General features: G+C 39.8%; 1 protein-coding gene across 11 annotated transcripts in view; it reads right to left on the reverse strand.

Annotated features, from left to right (window-relative positions):
• Positions 1-262: 262 nt before the first annotated feature.
• nfia (nuclear factor I/A) overlaps positions 263-15,473 on the reverse strand; it is a 593,806-nt gene continuing 578,595 nt past the window's right edge. For all 11 annotated transcript variants that reach the window (XM_070886921.1, XM_070886922.1, XM_070886925.1 and 8 more), the window contains one exon: positions 263-6,019. In XM_070886921.1, the coding sequence (XP_070743022.1) occupies positions 6,002-6,019 (18 nt within the window). In that variant the 3' untranslated portion in view covers positions 263-6,001. The remainder of the gene's footprint in view (positions 6,020-15,473) is intronic.

A 15,473-nucleotide genomic window follows, 5' to 3' on the forward strand; every position in this document is an offset into this window, starting at 1 on the left:
GACTATTTTGCCAGTACCGTAAACTGAACAGTTTCTTTTGGAAACATAAAACTGTATGGTTGTTAAGGCAAAACAAGGAGGCACAGCAAATTAAATTCAACTTTGGCAAAACAGGCACTAGCGAATTGGCTGTCGGTTATACATCCCACCTGATTTTCCTATCCATTTGGACAGGAATTCCACCCCACCTCCCTGTTTTCAGTAGGATATTGCTTGCCCCTGTAACTAAAAGACGCCATAAAAATGAGACATGAATACAGAGTACAGTAGCATTAGCATTTTATTTTCCTTTTTTTGTTGCATAGGAAATGCAGCACTTGCTTCCAGTAATCGTATTGTAATGTGAGAAGGTGGTAGCACTAATGGTTGAATACAAGAGTTAAACTAATCCACACCAGCTCAAAACTTGCAGAGATTTAGTTGAGTAAGAATGGATGCCCACAGTGTTTCTCAACCAATAACATACTTTCACATACACGTTTTTAAAAAAAATGACCACGAGAACAGAATCATTGCCAGTACTAGAGGCACAACATTTTTACTGAATTCATCTAAAGTAAATGTTCAACCGTGCATGAAACTAAACAGCCACTTTTTTTTCTCGTTTTAAAAATACGTGCTCTGGTGTGAAGGTAGGGGTGGGCACGGGTACCCATTCACCCGCCTGTTAAAGTGCTACCTGCTCCCAAAAATCTGAAGTTCACTTAAGTTCTTCTGTTGGGAAAGGAGCTTCTGACCCGGACAGAACAGCACTGCTGCACAGTAATGGGACGGTAAATGCACAGACGCCATTGACATTTTTTTTTAAACTGAATTGCGTGCGATGCCACTTATAGGTAACTGTCAGGTAAGTGTTGTCGGGTACACAGTTTCTAAATCTGGAACTGTGCCCACCCCCTAGGGTGAAGCAAAATAAACAAACAAACAAAAAAAAGTAATACTGAAAATGTTTTTAAAAAGTAAATGTATTACCTCGAAAAATACTGAAAACACCCTAAAAAATAGAGAGATGTGTTCTCAGTGAAATATCTTTAAAACTATCTGACAAGAACCAAGTCAGGAAAAAAAATGACTAACATAAACTTGAGTAATATTTATACAGCTCAATAAGCATTATGGAATAGCATGCAGTAATATTGTATGGTTACTTTACATTTGCTTAATCATCAGGAGAAGGTTCTGACAGACAGCGAAGGCGACCGTTGTAGAAAATTGTAGTTCAGAAGATTCATATAATACAGATTTCACAGGCACCACTTTTTTGTAATGTTTCAGGTAATATGCTGGTATTCTTATTTCTTTCTTTTATCTAAAGCTGCCATTTATAATAATGACAAAAGGCAAGGATTGACGTAAACTCAATAGATACCAAGGTTAACCATAGATTTTGTGCATAGTTCCCATGCAGAAAACACTGCTACGCATTTACACTGTCATAAAGCAAGTGAAGTGAGCCCAAGTTGTCACATTTCGTTGCCAGCCTGTAATAGCACCACGTAATGGATTTGCATTTAACAGTAAATTTAATTATAAAGTTGATGACACAGTATTCATTACAATTAAGTGCTATGGAACAGCTTCAATGTTACCTGCTACACATCAAAGCAATTTTCGGTACTGGTTGCAAACATTTTTTAAACTTTTTTTTAATTATTAAAAAGACTTCCTAAGTTACGAGCTGAACCGTTGTGCAGCCTCGGTCTGCAGTTGCGAAGCTGGATTTTACTGTCAAACGCTGATGCATGCATTACTCTCAAGACAAGACTTTTTATTTTAGTGCATCTGAATCCTGCCAGGTGCTATTGAAGCTCTCCTTATATTATCAAGCCAATCTCAAAGTCATGTTCTTATGGTATTTTGTTCCATGGAGGCCTTCTATCAAAGATATTTCCAGAGACACAATTCAAAGTGTAATATTGTTTGACATTCCAAAAATCACCACAAGGAAAAAAACTGTCTCAAGCTGTGTATCTGATTTTTTTTGTCCAGTATATATTTTAACAACACTGCCACTACAAAGCTGTAATATGCATGAAGAAAAAGGTGAGAACCTGTCATGGAACTTGCATATTCCTGCGGGCTGACTGAATTCTGCGAACTATGCTTTTGAGAGAATATCTCATTCTTGTGTGGTCTTTATCCCTTCTCCCTCCCTACTGGTGAAGAAAAGCTGATCTAGTGCTTCGGGCAATTTCTAGTCTGGCTCTACTGTTATTTGCCTAAGCTCAACTTTGACTCTGAAGTCAGTCAATCAGAACTGCAGACTTATTGGCGGACAAAAACCCATGATCATTGTTTTGCACAATTACCAAAGACAAACATCTATTTCTAACCTGATGTTGCAGACTTTAAGCGTTTTTATACCTTAGCAACATTCAAAGGTTACATTCTAGAAATGATGCAAAGATAATTCAATAATCAAAGGGTTAAGTTAACATTACATTTTACCCAGCTTGAGGGGGGGGGGAGAAAAGAAAAAAAAAATCACACCTCCCTTGGATTAACAGAATGACATGCTGTCTATACCTCCAGAATGAAATTGAATTCTCATTTTGTTGTGTTCTTTGCATGATACTGTGAAAGAGAGTTAGCTTAATAATACTTACAACCCCAGTCTGTTTCATCCTTTACGCTTTTGCCTACATACTATCATTTTTTTCAAACCTTTTTAAAAAACTTTTCCATTTTTTTAAACTTTAAATTTGTTCAGGTTCCCCTAGCATCTTTCAGACTTGAAACAACAAATACCTTCAAAAATACAGCATGTAATGTCCATTTACAATGGTTCTTCAGTAGCCTATACTTTATAAGTATAGGAATATGCCATACCAATCAAAGAAGAAAAATAAAGTACTTAAATACATACAAAAAAAGGAAACAGGAAAGTTTATAACTCAAATCCAGTTCCCAGAGGAATAGCAATACTACGAATGCTGCCTTATAACAAACAATCAGAAAATCCACTAAGCTAGGTTGACAGATTTTTTTTTAACAATGTTACAAAAGTTCCTGCATTACAAAATAGGGCAGATTAAATCAGTGTAATTAATACAACTATACAACATACAAATTACAAATCTGCTGAATGGGCAGCTCAACTTTTTTTCTTTCCTTGCTTTGCAGCCACGACTAATCGCACTCACCAACAGAAAAAGAAAATTAAAAAAAATAATTAACTGCCCGAACTATTGCTTTTTTTTAAAACTGTTTTAAAAACAGGGTGCAATTTTTTTACTTATTATTTTGTATGTACAACCAATTCTACTCATAAACCTTGGCTTTTAACAAGGTTCTTACAAAAAAAGTTTGTCCGTGCTATTCCCTTCACTGTGAAGCACTGCAAGCTGCTCTTTATAGTGCACATATGTCAATGTAATGCCCAGCTACGTGCTAAAGGAAGGCTAAGGATGTGGATTACAAGAAATTACATCAAACAATTACAATCACACAATACAGTATTGTGGAACACTTACTCACCACTTAGTAGACACTTATCAAAATCCAGAAACTTGTTTTAATCATTTTAATATACATAATCAGTAAACAATTTGAAAACTTGGAAGTTTCAAATGTGCATATAAAATGGGCATTTTTTTTGTTTTTCTTGAATGCAAATTCCTTGCAGTCTGCTATGCTGAGAAAAAAATGGGTCTGGGATTTGAATGAAAGTTTAAGGCTCAAATGTGAACAAACTGTTCTGAAATTTGTTGGAGCAGGGTTCAGCTTAGTGCTTCACAGTTCTACTGCAACTCTAAGGAGAGCCCTTCCTGTCTGTGCATTCAGCGTTTACAATTTACAAGACAAACACCTAACAGACTGCGTTAAAAGCAGCACCAACTTTGGTCAAATAAAAAAAAAATTAAAAGTAAAACTTGCTAAGCATGTCTACATGATAAATCAGGTATTGCATATTTTTTTCATATATCTGGGAAAACAAAGGAAGACGCCAAATAATATTAAAACGTAGCAACATCCAAAAAATACTGATACACTAGCATCTACAAATTTCAAAAGCACTGACCGTACAGGACAATGAAATCTAATCCTATCTGCGGCAAAACTGATTTGTTTTCTACATGTTGAAACTTTACAATGGCTGACATCAATGTCGCATTTAAAAAGTGTCTCTGATTGCTACACCAGGAAAAGACCCAAGAGGATTGTTACATTATAGGAACATGTGCAATGATTCCACGTATAATTGCTATCCAGGGCAAGGCACATTGATGCGGAATATTTTTTTATATTATTCGTGCAAATCAAGAAACTTATTCCATTAGGGAAAAAGTGAGGAGCAAAAGTGTCTTCCCAAGACTTTCTGTTTACTGATTGTATAGGACAGTAGTAGAGGCCCTTTTCTTAGGCCCAACAAGTACGGTTCAAAAGGCAAGTGCCCGGAATAGGGATTATATTTCTTGTGTCTTAATGCACTATACATTTCTCCTACATTGTCTATATAAAAATTAGTCACTAACACTAGATCATGCATTTTAAATGTCTGATTGGCTGGCAAGCCAAGCAGAGAATATATACGGTTGGTATACCATGGGAAAATGGTTCGTTAAATATCTGCGAAGCACACCTCATAGCACGGATGAGGGTTTGCTTTGCTGTTTGGTCAAAAATCTATTTCAATGCAGTGTTTTTTTGTTTCTTACATGTACAAGTTGCTTAAATCGATACGGATAGATTCCTAGATATAACATGTGGATCTGAATTCCAATGTTCTAAGGTGGAACACTGAAAAACTCGTCAAGATCTTAATCCGTGTACTGTGTCTTTGAGCTTAGAAAGAAATTTACTTATAGTACGATGTGGCCATTTTCTATTATGTGCTTAGTTAAAACAACGATTAGCTATAATTTTGAATGTAGTTTACATGATCTGGTAAAAGCACCATTAGCTTTTTTTTAATTTTTTTTTTTAAATCTTCCTTCAGTTTACTTGAGGGATGCAAGTTTATTTTAAAAAAAATAAAAAAAGCAAAAAATAGCTCCCCTTTTTTTCTTGCAAGGCTATGATTTTACCCCGATAGTTTAGAGTCCTGGGGTGGGAGGACTTGGAAAACAAAAATAGAATTTTCAACAATCTCTATCATACAAAGATATTTAACTATCCAATGAAATTGCACTTTACTCAATTAATCAAAAAAATTAAACCTTTTTTGATTGAAACTGACAGGAATCAATCAAAGCAGACCATCCTCCCCAGTTTGCATGGATTTCTCATTTTTAATATTTTTTCTTATTATTGTCGGAGAAAAAAAACAAAGGAAAGTGGTGTGAATGCAGCATTTTAACCTTCTTGCTGTGAGATGTTTGAATTTTATATACCTTTCAGGGTGCCTTTCGGAGCCATGATAACTGATGTGCGTCGGTATATAGCTGGGTTTGAGTTTAATTAATTTTCTGGAAAAAAAGAAGAGCTGTATTTTGTGATATGTTGCAGAGAAAGCTGCCCTAGCTATTTCCATGTGTTGTAGTATTTTATATCTTGCAGGACTTAGCTATGGAACTTCAAAATGCGTGTGTTTCATTATCTTCCACTAATATTTTATCTGTTAAGGGTCTCCTGCTTGCTGGAGATAGCCTGAAATAGTTAGACTCTACATAATTTTGTAATAATCATACAATCGGTAAGTGGTAGCGGACTATTTCTATCCGGTTTGAGAATCTACCTTGCTATGCCTATGTTCTACTATTAAAACACTTCAGAAATTTCTAACAGAGCCTAAGTATTTCAGTACCTCAGTAACAGACCCTTACATATCAATAGCACGGTAACAAAAATGACGAGTATGACCAGTTCTTATTAAGTAAATCCATTGCTATGGTCTTCATCATTCAGCCTTTAGGCGTGTTGTTTCATGTCATTTTTTCTGTTGAAATTCTATTGATCTTCCCTCCCCCCACAGCTTGAAGTGAAGATGTCTTGCTCCCATGTTACAGAGTTGGGAAGGGGTCAGGCGGTCTGTCTGCTGGGTGGCTGGAAGCTATGGCCTTTATCCCAGGTACCAGGACTAGAAGAAAAAAGACACAGGATTAGATTAGATGACAATCAGCAAGATGCAATGCACCAAAAGTTGTGTCTCACTTCTTAAAAGTATATTTTAATATATTCAATTTCTTCAGCAGTTGAAGTGTAATAGATTAAATTATTAATAGAATATCAATTTTATTCATAATTATGACTCTGCGCTTTATGCGAGCATAAGCTTTGACATTGTGCATTATATGTACTTTATCGAAGATCCTAAAAGAAACACTGTTAGGAGAGTTGAATATCCATTACAGTTTGCCCTTTCAAATGCATATAGCAGGTCAAAGCCTAACTGTGATAATTCTGCTGATGGATCACACTTGAATTATCAACTTAGCTTTCTCTTTCGGGCGCTAATTGAACTGGTATACATTAACAATATTTTTCATTTTTATTATCCTTCAAATTTTTTTGTTTCAGAAAAAGTGGTCTAAGAAAGGCAAAGGATCAAGATTGAGCTTTCATGTGTGTCCATTCTTAAGTTACACCATTACCATGGTAACTGTGCAATGCAAGGAAAGAATCTGAGGAACATCATAGGAACAGGAATAGGCCATTCAGCCCCTCAAGCCTGCTCTGCCATTCAATTGGATCATCACCATCTTTGAAAACTATAGAAATGAAATCAGTCACTTCACTTTTGAATTTACCTTAGATCCTGTTTATAGGAGTTTATATGATTGTTAGACACCATTCTATTTGTTTCTCAAGGGCATATTCTATTGTTCTTGATGTTATTACAATCAGTTTGTTGAAGCATCTGAATGCAGTAAAACGGGTCATTTACGTGGGTCAATTTATTTACTAGAGGAAAGCAAGGTCTTGTTTTAAAGATTATTGCCGGTACAGACTGCTGTGTAGATTTTATTTTCGTGGCCAGCAGGCAGATGCGATAATTGCCAAATAGAAATTGCCCAAAAATAACTATTTTACAGAATTTAAAGATGTATTACATACACACAAGTTTGGACACATTGGCCTATGTAATTAACATCATTACAACACACTTTTGAGGTTTAGCCCCATTGAAGACAATTATAAAAAGGCAAGAAACACAGCAGCTGGGATTTCAGTTATAGAATAATCTTATTTAAAAACCACTTATGCAACACACCACCTAAAACCTCAGTGAGGTAAAAAATGGACAAAGCACTCAAATGTATTTTGTAACACACTAGTCAATCTACTGTGGGGAGTCAAGACCAAATCAGCAGAAGCAGGGTTAAATGCTGGAGGATAATTGTACAGAGACATAATTCAGTGCTAATTTTAAAGTTACAGATTCTGTCCTTATTTTTATGCAATATGTAATTTGATATTATTTAAAATCTTAAAAGTCTTACATCTGCTTGCATATCCACTCAACTTTTTCTATGATAAATTTCTGGCCCTTATTTAGATTTGCATGGAAACTAAAGCACAGAAACAGGCCATTCGGCCCAACTGGTCTAGGCCAGTGTTTATATTCCACACAAACTTCCTCCCACTCTAATTAACTCTCCCCACCCTGCCCCCGTATCCTTCTATTCCTTTCTCCACAATGTATGCATCAAGCCTCTCTTTAAATGCATCAATGCTCTCCGCTCAACCACTCCATGTGGCAGCAAGTCCCACATTCTCAACACACTGTTTAAAGAAACTCTTTCAAAATTCTTTATTTGATCTGATAGTGGCTATCTTATATTTATGCCCTCTCATTCTGGAGGTATCCACAAATGGAAACATTTTTTTCATATCCATCCTGTCGACGCTCTTCATAGTTAAAGACCTTTATCAGATCTCCAGTTTGTCTGCTCCAATCACCGGTCACCAATGGGCACATCCTGCCACATCCACCAGGATGTGTTCACCCATGGATGTTCAGCACCATTATCTTTTCTGTTTGAATCAGAACTGCACACATATACTTTTTGGCTGTGAATATTTGTACTTCAATGAGAATCTAGGTTTTTTGTTATTACTTCTCGGGATGTGGTCATCGCTGGCAAGGCTGACATTTATTACCCATCCTTACTGCCTTGAGAAATTGGAGGTGGGCCTTATTCTTGAAGTCTATTCTTTGTATCAGTAAAAGTACCCATGAAACTGTCGGATTGTCGTACAAACTTAGGTTACCAATTCCAGATTTCTCCCAGATTTTTTAAATTGAATTCAAATTCTCAAATTGCCATGTGAACTCGTGTTCTATAGATCCACATCGTTAGATTAGTCCAGTAACATAACCACTACACTACTATGTTGTCTGAGCTGGAAAGGGTTAAAGTTGAAAGCACAAGGTTCTCTATTCAAAATCAGCATGAGTGCACAGATCTTAATGCAACTCAACATCAATTAGCAGATCAATGCAAAGGGAATACTGCAGCTTCAGCAGAACCGCAATTGGCTGGCATTTAGTCTGTACGCTATAAAATTGGTATTCAATGCTGCTTCACTAATTGATTTAAAAAAAGTACTGTTTGAGGGAAGAAGATTAGTAATAGAATGTCTTACATTTAATATATTATCTTTAAAAGAAAAACAATGAATATTTGTATATTTTTTATAAAGTTTAACTATTCTTGTCACATGGTTGAAGTATTTTAATCTTTTGGGGTCAACAAGTATTTTTTCCCAGCTTTTTTTAAATTTTAATTAACATACTTAAAGGAATACATTCATTTAGCCATATTGTACTTGGTCAGCTATATTTTACACGTCTATGAAAATTTGTCCCTAACATTTAAAAGTGAACCTTCTGAAACCAAAAGAGAAACAAAGAAAAGTACACAAAATGTGGTAAGATGATTTTGTTTAATGGAGTTTGCAATTAAAGTGAGCAAGAAAGAATGCAACTTAGTGAAAACTGTGTTACCACCAGCATTCTTAATTAAAAAGCCCATGTTCCCTTTAAAACAATACTAGCTTTTGTCAGCAGGGGGTGCAATTGAACACAGCACCTTCCTTCCCTCTAAACTGCACTGTGTTGGTCTGCAGTGCTTCTACCTCTTAAATTAAAACAAGGTTCTTTCCCACTCCTTACTATTCACTGGCTAGCAGGCAAGGTTACCCGAGAGCAGTGCTGTAATCCTTCACAGAAATATGCTTTATTGATTACTCTGGTCTATTGTTCCCTTTTTAAGTCCCCCAAGTTCAAGTTCATCCTGGTGTTACATCATGTCTCGTTTCCATTGGTTACCAGACAGACCCAGACGTGACTATCATTATCAAGAAACACTCTGCTCTCCACCCACCAGCCTTCGAGCGGCTCTGACGTAGCAGCTCTACTGCCGACACATTGAAGTATTTATTCTGTCTAATTTATGGCCCATGCTGTAAATGAGACCAAAGTCCAAAGAGTAACACTGTTGTATATTTAATTAATCTGTCTTTCTCAAGCATATGGGAAAATTAGACAATGGCTCAATTATTGTGTTTTTCTCCAAACACACACAAAAAGCTTACTCCCAACCCCCAAAAAGTGTTTGCACAAGAAAAGAACCTCCAAGCCACAGGCTGGTTTTCCTATTTTTTAGCTATTGACACTTGATGAAATACTTCAACTGCTTCATTGTATTTTTTTTTTTAAAAGTCAAAGTGAAGGTTGCTTCATTTAGCTCTACAAATCAACTTGTGACATTTTTTTCACATTTACAGTCTAGCCACATACTCAGAGAGCCACTTTAAGGTTAGTTTTTAATCAATAGAACTTGCTGACTCTACTTTTCTGCTGTGCAGTGCAGCTCCTCTGCATTTGTCTGGCTATTATTTCAGGAAATGTCTTACAGTCTCAGTAATGAAATGTCACTTGAAGTTTTGCTCAGGAGGATGGCACTGTGGAGGAAACTTTAGCAGGCAGATAAGCAGGGCATTTCCTATTGGTACAAAACAGGCACCACTCTCCACAGAATTATTCTACTTACCATCGTTGCTCCCTCCTCTCCGCCTATTCCCCCCACCCCCTCCAACTCACTTACTGCATTCAGGATTATGGGCTTGAATGTCTCACTGGTAATCAACACTCTTTTGTGGTGACCAAAATCAATGGAGACAATGGGGAGCCTGCTCATAAAGGAAGGCTCCTTCTCCTCAAAAATCTGCAGCAGAAATTAAATTGAACTATTTTACCGCCACTTATTCTGCTGTGTTAATGTGTAGTACCTACCTTTTTGTTGGCATGCATGGATCCATTTTAAACAAATGCACTTCGGGCAAATTTACTTTTTAAGTAACAATTTATTGTAGGTGTTTGAAACATTTAGTAATATGACTAACATTATCTTCTAAATTTAAATACAAAAATACATCCTTACCACAGCACTAAATTACTTACAAAAGCGATATGAATCTTCGTCCTTTGAGTAAAGATCTCCTGCACACAGTTCAGCTAAAATCCAGTTAGTCAACATGAGCAAGTATCTGCTGTCATGCCCAGCACAATATACCCCATTGATGATGTATCATTCTCTCCAACCACTAACACAATATTGACTGATTGTGTTTACTCTTAATAACTTGTAGATTCTCACTTAATAAAATTGCAATAATTATATTAAGTAACTATTCAATGAGTAACACACACTAATTGCACAGCACAGTGACAGTATGACCAAAATATTTATCTAGTTACAGTGTGTTTGCTGTTTCCTGTTCAAGTAGTGTGATTTTGCTTTAAAGGTCTTGGAGGCAGACACTAATGGGCATTTAAAAATTGGTTTGGCACCTTGAGACATATCTGAAAGTGGAAGTGAGAGCCTTTTAAGTCACTGAGTTTTGTTTACAACCCAACATGCAGCGAGAAAGTGTGATCGTAACATCACCACATAGTGTCGGGGGTTGATAGATAGGAATAGAGGATAAAGGTCAGCATGGTAGGCCACCAAATAATGGGAAGGGGATTCAGAAAATTACAGAAAGATGCAAGAACTATAGTGATAATGGGAGACTTCAATTATCTCAATACATTCTGAGATAATAACAGCATAAAGGACAAAGGGCTGAGGAATTCCTGAAATACGTACGAGAACCTTCTTGATCAGTGTGTTTTCAGCCCAAAGAGAAAGGAAGCAGTTTTGGATCTAGTTCTGGGGAATGAAATGGGACAAGTGGAGCAGGTTTTAGTGGGGAATATTTGAGGAATAGTGATCGTAACAGCATTACGTTTAAAGTATTGAAATGGGCAAAAAACAATCAAGCATAAGAATACTTAACTGGAGGGCAGCTAATTTCAGTGAGTTTACAAAGGGATCTGGCCCAGGTGAACTGGAATCAAAAATTGGAAGGCAAAACAGTAATTGAGCAATGGGTGGCCTTTAAGGAGATGATGATTCATGTACAGAGTAGGCACATTCCCACATGGGGGAAAGGAAGGGCATCCAAAGCTAGAGCTCCCTGGATGATTAAGATATAAGCTGCTAAATTTGGCACTATAGTGCCGGCTGTTATTGCCGGTTTCGGAAAGAAATGGTGGCCACCTTGCTTACACCCACTACCGGCGCGGGCCACTGCGGTTACCATATTGGGCAAGTTGGTAGCGTGGCCGTCGCCTGCCCGCGCCAGAAGAATGCTAATAAGGAAGATCATGACATCAATTAGTGTGCAACGACCTGCTATTTTGGACATCACCGCTCGACTATACACCCTCTGCAAAGCGTGCACAGCTGAACATGTGTTCAGCTGCACAACGGACTCCCCACCAGGGCTACTTAAAGGGACACATGCAACTTTGAGCTAAGTTGCTTTCTGCTTTTGTACTGGTTTCTCTACAGTTTATGTGAGTCATCATCATCATAGGCAGTCCCTCGGAATCAAGGAAGACTTGCTTCCACTCTTAACCTGAGTTCTTAGATGGCTGTCCAATCCAATACGAGAACCACAGTCTCTGTCACAGGTGGGACAAAGAGTCATTGAGGGAAGGTGTGGGTGGGACTGGTTTGCCGCACGCTCTCAGTGTGTTTTCAGCCCAAAGAGGAGGGAAGCAGTTTTGGATCTAGTTCTGGGGAATGAAGTGGGACAAGTGGAGCAGCTGCCTGTGCTTGATTTCTGCATGCTCTCGGCAACGAGACTCGAGGTTCTCGGCACCCTCCCAGATGCACTTCCTCCACTTAGGGCAGTCTTTGGCCAGGGACTCCCAGGTGTCAGTGGGGATGTTGCACTTTATCAGGGAGGCTTTGAGGGTATCCTTGTAACGTTTCCGCTGCCCACCTTTGTCTCGTTTGCCGTGAAGGAGTTCCGAGTAGAGCGCTTGCTTTGAGAGTCTCGTGTCTGGCATGCAAACTATGTGGCCTGCCCAGCGGAGCCCAGTGTGGTCAGTGCTTCAATGATGGGGATGTTGGCCTTGACGAGGACGCTAACATTGATGCGTCTGTCCTCCGAAGGGATTTGTAGGATCTTGCGGAAACATTGTTGGTGGTACTTCTCCAGCGACTTGAGGTATCTGCTGTACATGGTCCATGTTTCTGAGCCATGTAGGAGGGTGGATATTACTACGGCCCTGTAGACCATGAACTTGGTGACAGTTTTGAGGGTCTGATCTTCAAACACTCTTTTCCTCATGCGGCCGAAGGCTGCACTGGCACACTGGAAGCGGTGTTGGATCTTGTTGTCAATGCCTGCTCTTGTTGATAGGAGGCTCCCGAGATAAGGGAAGTGGTCCACATTGTCCAGGGCCGCGCCATGGATCTTGATGACTGGGGGGGGCAGTGTTGTGCGGCGAGGACAGGCTGGTGGAGGACGTAGTGGCTTGGTGTAAGACATTTAAAAAATTGTGTGCTGCTGGACATTTGCAAGGCCTTGGCTCTTAAAGGAAGGCCACTGTGAACACCACTTGCTCCCAGACCTGGGGGCTCCAGTTGCAATCCCCCTTGCGCTGCAGCATGATCTTGAGATGGAGCAGAGGCAGCAAAGGAAACAAGGTGCTCATAGAGGGTGGAGGAAGCGGAGAGGAGGAAGTGGAAGGAGGAGGAGGAGCAGGAGGACCAGGAAGCAAAAGGAAGCATGCAACCCAGACAGCTCCTTTCCGACAGGGATATCCGGGATTGAATCATCACCCTGCAGTACCAGGGGACGCAACCCAAATTCCCTGTTCAACATTAGTCCCACACCTTGTCTTCCCTCTGATACTGACCATCACAGCGTCCTCTTGGCCACAATGCTGAAATAAAAGCCACCGGAAAGGAAATTTTTCAATCCAACTTTATCCATATATGTATCGAACTTTTTAAAAAAGGAGGAAGAGAAAATGGGTAATTATAGTCCGGTTAGCCTGACATCAGTGGTGGGGAAAATGATGGAATCAATTATTAAAGATGAAATAGCAGCACATTTGGAAAGCAGTGGCAGGATCGGTCCAAGTCAGCATGGATTTATGAAAGGGAAATCATGCTTGACAAATCTTCTGAAATTATTTGAGGATGTAACTAGTAGAGTGGACAAGGGAGAGCCAGTGGATGTGGTGTATTTGGACTTTCAAAAGGCTTTTGACAAGGTCCCACACAAGAGATTGGTGTGCAAAATTAAAACAGATGGTATTGGGGATAATGTACTGACGTGGATAGAGAACTCGTTGACAGACAGAAAGCAGAGAGTCGGGATAAATGGGTCCTTTTCAGAATGGCAGGCAGTGACTAGTGGGATGCCGCAGGGCTCAGTACTGGGACCCCAGCTCTTTACAATATACATTAATGATTTAGATGAAGGAATTGAGTGTAATATCTCCAAGTTTGCAGATGACATTAAGCTGGGTGGCGGTGTGAGCTGTGAGGAGGATGCCAAAAGGTTGCAGGGTGACTTGGACAGGTTAGGTGAGTGGGCAAATGCATGGCAGATGCAGTATAATGTGGATAAATGTGAGGTTATCCACTTTGGTGGCAAAAACACAAAGGCAGAATATTATCTGAATGGTGACAGATTAGGAAAAGGGGAAGTGCAATGAGACCTGGGTGTCATGGTACATCAGTCATTGAAAGTTGAGCATGCAGGTACAGCAGGCGGTGAAGAAGGCAAATGGTATGTTGGCCTTCATAGCTAGGGGATTTGAGTATAAGAGCAGGGAGGTCTTACTGCAGTTGTACAGGGCCTTGGTGAGGCCTCACCTGGAATATTGTGTTCAGTTCTGGTCTTCTAATCTGAGGAAGGATGTTCTTGCTATTGAGGGAGTGCAGCGAAAGCTCACCAGACTGATTCCCGGGATGGCAGGACTGACATATGAGGAGAGGCTGGATCGACTGGGCCTGTATTCCCTGGAGTTTAGAACGATGAGAGGGGATCTCATAGAAACATATAAAATTCTGACGGAACCTGACAGGTTAGATGCAGGAAGAATGTTCCCGATGTTGGGGAAGTCCAGAACCAGAGGACACAGTCTAAGGATAAGTGGTAAGCCATTTAGGACTGATGAGGAGAAACTTCTTCACTCAGAGTTGTTACCCTGTGGAATTCCCTACCGCAGAGAGTTCTTGATGCTAGTTCATTGGATATATTCAAGAGGGAGTTAGATATAGCCCTTACGGCTAAAGGGATCAAGGGGTATGGAGAGAAAGCAGAAAAGGGATACTGAAGTGAATGATCAGCCATGAACTTATTGAATGGTGGTGCAGGCTCGAAGGGCCGAATGGCCTATTCCTGCACCTATTTTCTATGTTTCTTTGAATATTACATAAAAAAATCAACTAATAACCCTTGTGTACTCCCTTAGTGACCATCTTGTGTGTGCCTTTGCCTATTCCAAGTGCTCCTATCCAGTGCTACCCCAGTGGCTGTAGCATGGCTGGTGGAAGGCTGCTAACTTGCATTGGGGGAAGACTGCCGATGGCCTTGCAGGACGACCTCGAGGAGCTCTGAAATGAGCAGGCCAGCTTCGGACTGCACCAGCTCGGCATGGGCAACAGCAGACTGGGCTAGCTGGTTGACAGCACCAAGCAAGGGCAATGTTGGCGTGGCAGTAGTGGGAGTATGAATGCTGTCATCGAGAGAAAGCACAATAGGACCGGCCTTCATGGATCCATTGCCACTCCCCCAGGGCAGCAACTTAGCAATCCAGTAATCTGGAACATAGACGGCTGTGACACCCTGCAAGCTCCTTTCAACACTGGTAAACTCATCCATGATGTCAGCAATCCGTGTCTGCGTGGCAACAAGCTGAGCTTGCACGACCTCAGTCTGAGCTTCCACTGCAGCACTCAGATGCTGGGTGGCTTTTTCTTGTGCTACAATTGAATTTGAGACATCAGGCATCAGACGCTGCATGATGGTTGGGTCCACAAGTGTTTTAATGGATCTGCCTTTCCATGCTTGAAGAATGGGCTCCAAGCTCTGCCCAAAGCCCTGTGCAAAGCCAGAACTGGACTCTTCCATGCTCCTTAACATTGCATTCAAGCTTTCTGGCAGGCCTGCCAATGCACCAAACATTTCATTGTTCTTCTGTAGGCCGCCCCATCAAAGTCTTCACACGAGTCCTG

The sequence above is a fragment of the Pristiophorus japonicus genome, chromosome 8 (genome assembly GCF_044704955.1).
Source record: "Pristiophorus japonicus isolate sPriJap1 chromosome 8, sPriJap1.hap1, whole genome shotgun sequence".
NCBI lineage: Eukaryota > Metazoa > Chordata > Chondrichthyes > Pristiophoridae > Pristiophorus > Pristiophorus japonicus.